Source organism: Bos indicus x Bos taurus, chromosome 2, assembly GCF_003369695.1.
Source record: "Bos indicus x Bos taurus breed Angus x Brahman F1 hybrid chromosome 2, Bos_hybrid_MaternalHap_v2.0, whole genome shotgun sequence".
Taxonomy (NCBI): domain Eukaryota; kingdom Metazoa; phylum Chordata; class Mammalia; order Artiodactyla; family Bovidae; genus Bos; species Bos indicus x Bos taurus.
In genome coordinates this window covers 85230088-85238825 of record NC_040077.1, presented here as the reverse complement: position 1 = coordinate 85238825, position 8738 = coordinate 85230088, and the positions used below count along the sequence as shown (strand labels likewise).

Here is an 8738-nt window from a genome sequence, read left to right as displayed (position 1 = left end):
AATCATAACACTCAGGGACAATGTATTTACAACCCATTAAGGCTGATCATTCTTGTGCAGTAATCGGGACTTTTTCCTATACAGAATTCAGGACCATGGTTTTCAGTGCCATCCCAGGACCAAGGTTAATTTTTCTGTGGGGCTCCCAGGCTGTTTTAAGATTCTGACTCCCCAGTACTGTCAAATTGACTAGTGTTTGACTCTTTGTGACCCCATGGACTTGTGGCCTGCCAGGATCCTTTGTCCATGGAATTCTTCTGGCAAGAATAATGGAGTGGGTAGCCATTCCCTTCTCCAAGGGATCTTCCCAACTCAGGGATCGAACCTGGGTCTCCTGCATTGCAGGCAGATTCTCAGATTCCATCTGAGCCACCAGGGAAGACCCATACTTATAGAATCCAAAGAGATAAACACCAGAGGAGTTTGACAACTTGAGGGTCAGATACAGAAATGGACACACTCCAATAAACTTGCCTCTGAATATCAGTTAATCAACAATGGTCTTACCCAAGTAACTACACTTCTACAGACGATATCAACCCATTTAAGCTTCTGAAAGTCTTCCAGTGCTTGAACTCCATGCCTCCTTAAAATCCTATATAAGATCAGAGGCTGGCTCTGATCAGGGAGGACTCTGTTTGACCAACATAGCTCTTCCCTACCACAGTAAAACAAATCCAGGAGTAAATTCAGCTGCGTTTTTTTATATTAGCTATGGAGTGGTAGGCTCATCAACCTCTGAGTTTTATATTTGATATTCTCTCCAGTTTCATAATTGGTCACTTGATTTATTATGATTTCTTATTTTATTACCAGCAGCTATCATTACTCGAACATCAATAAAGCGAGGCATTATGCCAGCTAGTTACATATTTTAGGTCTGGATTAATTAATCCACTACTCTATCTGAAACGAAAAGGTAAAGCTGAATTTATTGCTTACTGTATGGTGAGAGAGCTTGGCATAATCTCATGGAGCAGAATTCAGTAACTCTGTAAATGTCGAAGGAAGCTGCAAATACAATCTCTGAGATATCTTATATAAAAATAAACACAGTTTTATTAAAGGTGTGCTAGTAATTACCTCGCATAGAAAAATATATGTTTACTAGACAGTGGGAAAGTTTTTACCTTTTTCCAGGTTACTGTATTTCCAGGGATTATCTACTAGATGTTAGACTAGAACATTTCACTGAAAGTATACCATCCATACCTCATTAAATGCTTTTTGATGAAATTTACTTAGGAAAAACAGCCAAGTATCATGCAACAACATCTCCTATCATAAAACACATGAATATAAATTTATTGGGTGGAAAATAGGGAAAGGGACAAAAAAGATGGGATGGTTCTGAATTGATATCGAAGAATTCATAAAAGGATAAACTTTTATGTTTTAGGTCCAAAATCCTCAGCCCACATCAAAGACTTCATGTTCTGATGACTGTTGAAACAGGCCAGCCCTAGTTGCTGGACTCAGGCAAGCAGGGTGATGAAGCTGTTCTAAGTTGAAGAAGCTGCTCTGTCAAGGACATCACTTTCTCTCTTGTTCAGAGTGGCACTTCTTGGGCACAAGTCTATTCCGTTTATTCTCCCATCGATGCAGAGCAGACTGGTTTGACATGCTGTTGTGCCTTTTATCTTGGTCCTGTTGGAAAGAACACACACCCCAAACTGTTCAAAACAACTGCAGAGCTGAGGACCTGTTTTGTCTTTATGAAGATTTTTTTTTTTTCATAAATATAGGTGGTTCTAATCTAGACAGCATGAGAGAAGTAGAACTTTTAAGAAAGAAATTCAGTTCACTGGTTTTCTAAGCAGTAAAGAAATCTACAAATTAGTGGAGCGAGTAGCTGGATGAAGAGAGAACTTGTGTAATTAGAAATCTGAGAAGGAACAAATTCAGAATTGCTTAAGACAGTTAAATATTCTACCTCTTCCCGCCACCTGTCTTCCCGGGGAAGCCTCTGCAACCGGTTTTTGGTCAGCTCGAGTTGTAGACCGTCAAATCTGCACTTAAACCAGCGGTGAGCTTCTTCCAGGTTAGCTGTTATCTGAATGTGCAAATGTTATTAAAAATTACAATAAAGAAACAGTTGTAAGTTTTTTTGTGTGCTAGTTTGACTCTTTTTACACTGTATAATGTAAAAGCTTTATTTCCCCCCCACAATTAGCAAGTGGGTTTCACATTAGTGTGAAAGTTTTCTTACTATAGCCAGTTTGAGAGACTTTTTACCTAGATATTAAAGACTCACATTCTGACTGCATGGTCTTTGCAACCTATCTGCATGTACACATCCTCCTATAGATGAGAGAATAATTTTTGAATGTGGAGTTAAAGAATGCATGCAGCCCTGCATTAATAAAATATTGTTAATATTTTCTGGATGTGAAGTGAGGTGAGAGAGGACTCAAGTTAAGGTAGGCATGAAAGTGTCAGATGGCACTGAAAATTAACGTGGTGGTGTGAACCACATTCGGAATGTGAGTTCTGTTCTCTAAGACTAAATACTTCTCCAGATTCACTAAACTATAAAGACTAGATTTTTTTCTGCTGTTTTATGAAAGTAATAGAATAAATCAGCATGAACACTGGAGTAGCTTAGTGTAAATTGTACTCTTTATTTCCTTTATCAAAATATTTTATACTTTAGCCCCTAAGCACAAACTTCCAAATTATCTTTGTCAGACTTGAAAACAGTCCCTCTAATAGTCTGCCTTTGAAGATGATCTGGAATTAGTTTCATTTACTTGACAAATATCTGACTGCCTATATATGCCTGGCACTCCACTAAGTATTTGGGATATTCTAATATTTTGAACATGGAGCCAACAGGCTTTTATATAAAGGCTGCTTCAAAATGGCTCTACAACATATCCTCTAGAATAAAAAGTAAAATGACTAACTTCCCTCTCTTGATTATTTATGTTTCATGGACAGCATTTTCATGTTTTGACTCAGTTCTCAGAGAGTAGAATATTTCTCTCTTGCTTGAGAAGGCAAATTTGAGAGCAGAGGCTTCATCTGGCTTGTTCACCCTCTAATCTCCATCACCTAGCAGAGCCATGTAACAGGTCCTCAAATCTGTGCTATTATGTACATGTCTCCTATTAACCAGGGCACAGTGTGGGTAGAAGTGTGAGATAAGAAAACAGAGCTCCCCTTGTCAGTAATTCTTAGAAAGCCACAAAGCTAAGTGTTTTCCAGTCTGTGCATCCTGATGGCAGACACCTCTCCCACCCAAACGAAACTCTACTTTTCTCCGGCACTCTATCCGAAGTGGAGGGCATGATACTTGTAATGGCATCATACATTATATCTCCTCTTGTATGGTGAATGAGAAGGGAGCTAATGTATATTCAAACTTACTCCGAGCCATCTATCAGAGTACCAGTGGTAGGTAACAACTTCCTATTACAGATGTGGTAACTGATGAGTTAAACAATGTAAGCGTACTTTACTTAGGCTAGTAAGTGTCACAGTTGGCAAACTCACAACAGGAGTCCATAAGCCGTTTAATATACCATTCTGAAAGTCATACTGTCATGTAATTTAATGGCTACAAAAGGGACAAGCTGGCAGCAATGTCACTGTGCTACCTTTAGCCAAAGAATCTCTTCCCTTATCTGGATAATGAGGGGTGGTCGTAGTAGACTAATAATTTCGAAGATCTTTTCCAGTTCTAAAAAATGTAGGATTTTACAAATAGCTCCTATAAATCAACAACAAAATACCCAGCTGAAAAGTGGGTTTTTGTTTTGTAAATAGACATTTCTATAAAGAAGACATACAGATGGCCAGTAGGCACATGAAAAGATGCACAATATTGCTAATTATTAGAGAAATGCAAATCAAAACTACAAGAAGATGCTACGTCACATTGGTCAGAATGGCCATCATTAAAAAGTCTATAAATAACAAATCCTGGTGAGGGTGTGGAGAAAAGGGACCCACTTACACTGCTCATGGGAACGCACACTGGCGCAGCCACAACGGAAACAGTATGCAGGTTCCTGACAAAGTCAGAGTTACCACACGATCCAGCAATCTACTCCTGGGCACACTCCTGGACAAAACTATAATTCCAAATGATACATGCACCCCGATGGTCACAGCAGCACTATGACGAGAGCCAAGACACGGAAACAACCCAAATGTCCATCGATAGCCCAAGAGATAAAGAAGACATGGTACATATACACAATGGAGTATTACTCATCCGTAAGAAAGAATGAAATAATGCCACTGGCAGCAACACAGATGGACCTAGAGATTATCAGACCAAGCGAAGTAAGTCAGAAAGGAAAAACACCATATGACAGCACTTATATATGGAATCTAAAATACGACAGAAATGAACATATCTATGAAACAGACACACAGACATAGAGAACAAATTTGTGGTTACCAAGGGGGAAGGAAGTCGGGGAGGGAAGGATTCAGAGTTTGGGATTAGCAGATACAAACTAGTATACATAGGATGGATAGACAACAGGGTCCTACTGTACAGCACAGAGAACTGAAGTCAGTATCCTGTGATAAATCACAATGAAAAAGAATATATGTATAACCGAAGCACTCTGCTACATTGCAGAAATTAACACAATGTTAATACCTTCATCAAAAAGGCCTATTTAAGAGAAATCAAATTCACAAATTAATAAGGTCTACTTTGTATTTCTAGTTATTGGTGGTAAAGTGTTTCTACTTTTATTCAGTTCAGTTCAGTTCAGTCATGTCCGACTCTGCGACCCCATGAATCGCAGCACGCCAGATTTAAGGGCCTAGATCTGATAGATAGAGTGCCTGATGAACTATGGACGGAGGTTCGTGACATTGTACAGGAGACAGGGATCAAGAACATCCCCATGGAAAAAAATGCAGAAAAGAAAAATGGCTGTCTGAGGAGGCCTTACAAATAGCTGTGAAAAGAAGAGAAGCAAAAAGCAAAGGAGAAAAGGAAAGATATAAACATCTGAATGCAGAGTTCCAAAGAACAGCAAGGAGAGATAAGAAAGCCTTCCTCAGTGATCAATGCAAAGAAATAGAGGAAAACAACAGAATGGGAAAGACTAGAGATCTCTTCAAGAAAATTAGAGATACCAAGGGAACATTTCATGCAAAGATGGGCTCGATAAAGGACAGAAATGGTATGGACCTAACAGAAGCAGAAGATATTAAGAAGAAGTGGCAAGAATACACAGAAGAACTGTACAAAAAAGATCTTCACGACCAAGATAATTACAATGTTGTGATCACTCACCTAGAGCCAGACATCCTGGAATGTGAAGCCAAGTAGGCCTTAGAAAGCATCACTATGAACAAAGCTAGTGGAGGTGATGGAATTCCAGTTGAGCTATTTCAAATCCTGAAAGATGATGCTGTCAAAGTGCCGCACTCAATATGAGAGCAAATTTGGAAAACTCAGCAGTGGCCACAGGACTGGAAAAGATCAGTTTTCATTCCATTCTCAAAGAAAGGCAATGCCAAAGAATGCTCAAACTACCGCACAATTGCACTCATCTCACACGCTAGTAAAGTAATGGCTCAAAATTCTCCAAGCCAGGCTTCAGCAATATGTGAACCGTGAACTTCTAGATGTTCAAGCTGGTTTTAGAAAAGGCAGAGGAACCAGAGATCAAATTGCCAACATCCGCTGGATCGTGCAAAAAGCAAAAGAGTTCCAGAAAAACATCTATTTCTGCTTTATTGACTATGCCAAAGCCTTTGACTGTGTGGATCACAATCAACTGTGGAAAATTCGGAAAGAGATGGGAATACCAGACCACCTGACCTGCCTCTTGAGAAACCTATATGCAGGTCAGGAAGCAATAGTTAGAACTGGCCATGGAACAACAGACTGGTTCGAAATAGGAAAAGGAGTACGTCAAGGCTGTATATTGTCACCCTGCTTAGTTAACTTATATGCAGAGTACATCATGAGAAACGCTGGACTGGAAGAAGCACAAGCTGGAATCAAGATTGCCAGGAGAAATATCAGTGACCTCAGATAGGCAGATGACATCACCCTTATGGCAGAAAGTGAAGAGGAACTCAAAAGCCTCTTGATGAAAGTGAAAGTGGAGAGTGAAAAAGTTGGCTTAAAGCTCAACATTCAGAAAACGAAGATCATGGCATCTGGTCCCATCACTTCATGGCAAATAGATGGGGAAACAGTGGAAACAGTGTCAGACTTTATTTTTTGGGGCTCCAAAATCACGGCAGATGGTGATTGCAGCCATGAAATTAAAAGATGCTTACTCCTTGGAAGGAAAGTTATGACCAACCTAGATAGCATATTCAAAAGCAGAGACATTACTTTGCCAACAAAGGTCCATCTAGTCAAGGCTATGGTTTTTCCTGTGGTCATGTATGGATGTGAGAATTGGACTGTGCAGAAGGCTGAGCGCCGAAGAATTGATGCTTTTGAACTGTGGTGTTGGAGAAGACTCTTGAGAGTCCCTTGGACTGCAAGGAGATCCAACCAGTCCATTCTGAAGGAGATCAGCCCTGGGATTTCTTTGGAAAGAATGATGCTAAAGCTGAAACTCCAGTACTTTGGCCACCTCATGCGAAGAGTTGACTCATTGGAAAAGACTCTGATGCTGGGAGGGATTGGGGGCAGGAGGAGAAGGGGACGACAGAGGATGAGATGGATGGATGGCATCACTGACTTGATGGACCTGAGTCTGAGTGTACTCCGGGACTTGGTGATGGACAGGGAGGCCTGGCGTGCTATGATTCATGGGGTCGCAAAGAGTCGGACACGACTGAGCAACTGAACTGAACTGAACTGAGGCCTCCCTGTCCATCACCAACTCCCAGAATTCAACCAAACTCATGTGCATCGAGTCGGTGATGCCATCCAGCCATCTCATCCTCTGTCGTCCCCTTCTCCTCCTGCCCCCAATCCCTCCCAGCATCAGGGTCTTTTCTAATGAGTCAACTCTTCGCATCAGGTGGCCAAAGTTTTGGAATTTCAGCTTTAGCATCATTCCTTCCAAAGAACACCCAGGACTAGTCTCCTTTAGGATGGACTGGTTGGATCTTGCAGTCCAAGGGACTCTCAAGAGTCTTCTCCAACACCACAGTTCAAAAGCATAAACTCTTTGACACTCAGCTTTCTTCAGAGTCCAACTTTCACATCCATACATGACTACTGGAAAAACCATAGCCTAGACTAGACAGACCTTTGTTGGCAAAGTAATAGGTCTGCTTTCGTGTCAAACAATAATCACTAAAATTCAAACACATGCTGGTCTTCCCTTATATCTAGTGGTAGGGACTTGGACTATCAAGTTAATATCAGTATTTCAGTATTCTATGATCTCATCAAGACACAGAATCTTAATCTAAAACTATTTGCTCTTTATAACATGTTAGGGGCGATAGTGAGTAAGGTACTGGTTCTTGCCTTTTGCACTCTGAGAACCGTGTTAATGGAGGATTTTATAGAGACTTTTGTGTTTCAGGGTCGTTCATGTATCTGGCTCACCTGCTCTGATTCCACACTGGCTTCTTTCAGCTTATTCTCTGTCGCCTCTTTACATTTCTTTAGGTGTCTGATAGTTTCTTCCAATTCCTGAACATGTGATACAAAGATTTTTACAAACTCCCAATGTGCCATATATGGGAGAAAAACCTTCAATATTGTAATAAATTACAAGACAAACCAAATTATGAAAGTATGATGAGATACTTTCTAATTCCAGGTACTACCAGACTACAAGCTAAAAATTTGTTTTCAGTTTAACTGACTGTATACACATTTGTACATGATGACAGATATTGATTTACTGATTCTCCTGAGGAAAGGTGATTAACATTTCTTTCTAGAACTGAGGGAATAGTATTTGTAGCAGACAATCTCTGTTGGCAGGCAAGAGCTTGATGCTCTCCTTAAGTCCCTTTTCAGGAATAAAACATGCTTTTCATTAGGTTGGAGCAGGCAAAAGTCCTGTAATGGCAACAGACAGATAGATCTGAGCTGTGGGAAGAATCAAGGAGTCTAAAGTTCCTGAAAGACTATGAAATTCAGAAGTCTTACTCAGTAACTAGTACTTTGCATATGTGAGCCTTAGCTTTTCTTTAAAAATGAGTTTGTTTGTTTGTTTTACATTGAAAATGACAATGAGGTGCCATATTCAAAGCTACAGGCTTCTTCCTAGATATGATTCTAAGGTCTTAGCTAAGATGAACAACTTGGAAATCTGTTTTCTTCTCTAGAGCCTAAAAAAGCAATATGCCCTAATGCTGGGCTCAGCACATGGCACTTGCTGCTCATCTCTGAGAGGAATCCTAGGAAGCCTTTTCACCTGGCACCGATTCTCCAGCTCCTGCCTCAGCTTCCGCTCGGCCTCAAGGTGCAGCTCTTGCTGTTTATTCCGTGCTGAGGTGTCATACTGGCTCCTAGCCAACAGCTGCATCTCCTTCTGCAGGTTAGTCATTTCAGATACAAATTTCTGGATACTCAGTGACTGTAGGGCACAAAGAGGGAAGACGGTTGACGAACCTGCCCAAGTTTGGGATTTTACACGAATGGTAAACAGTGTGTGGACATCATCTACCTGTTCGTAGTTTTTTTTCTGATACTGATCCTTAATTAGCTCCATTTGCCTCAATTCTGTTTCTATTTGCTGAAAGTAAATGTGGAAATAACATAGAAAGATAATCAGTGGAAAAACAGGCTTGCTTTTTTTTGCCTATAGGAGGATGACAGAAAGAATCCCACATGAGAC

At 40.4% G+C, this 8738-nt stretch overlaps 1 protein-coding gene across 7 annotated transcripts in view; it reads right to left on the bottom strand.

Moving 5' to 3' along the window:
- Positions 1 to 1041: 1041 nt before the first annotated feature.
- Positions 1042 to 8738, bottom strand: part of CCDC150 (coiled-coil domain containing 150) — a 91597-nt gene continuing 83900 nt past the window's right edge. For 6 of the 7 annotated variants that reach the window (XM_027563395.1, XM_027563411.1, XM_027563420.1 and 3 more), the window contains 5 exons: positions 8568 to 8636; positions 8316 to 8477; positions 7496 to 7582; positions 1934 to 2053; positions 1042 to 1647 (listed from right to left, as the gene is read on the bottom strand). In XM_027563395.1, coding sequence (XP_027419196.1) covers positions 1534 to 1647; positions 1934 to 2053; positions 7496 to 7582; positions 8316 to 8477; positions 8568 to 8636 — 552 coding nt within the window. In that variant the 3' untranslated portion in view covers positions 1042 to 1533. The remainder of the gene's footprint in view (positions 1648 to 1933; positions 2054 to 7495; positions 7583 to 8315; positions 8478 to 8567; positions 8637 to 8738) is intronic. The other variant, XM_027563447.1, reaches the window with a different exon arrangement.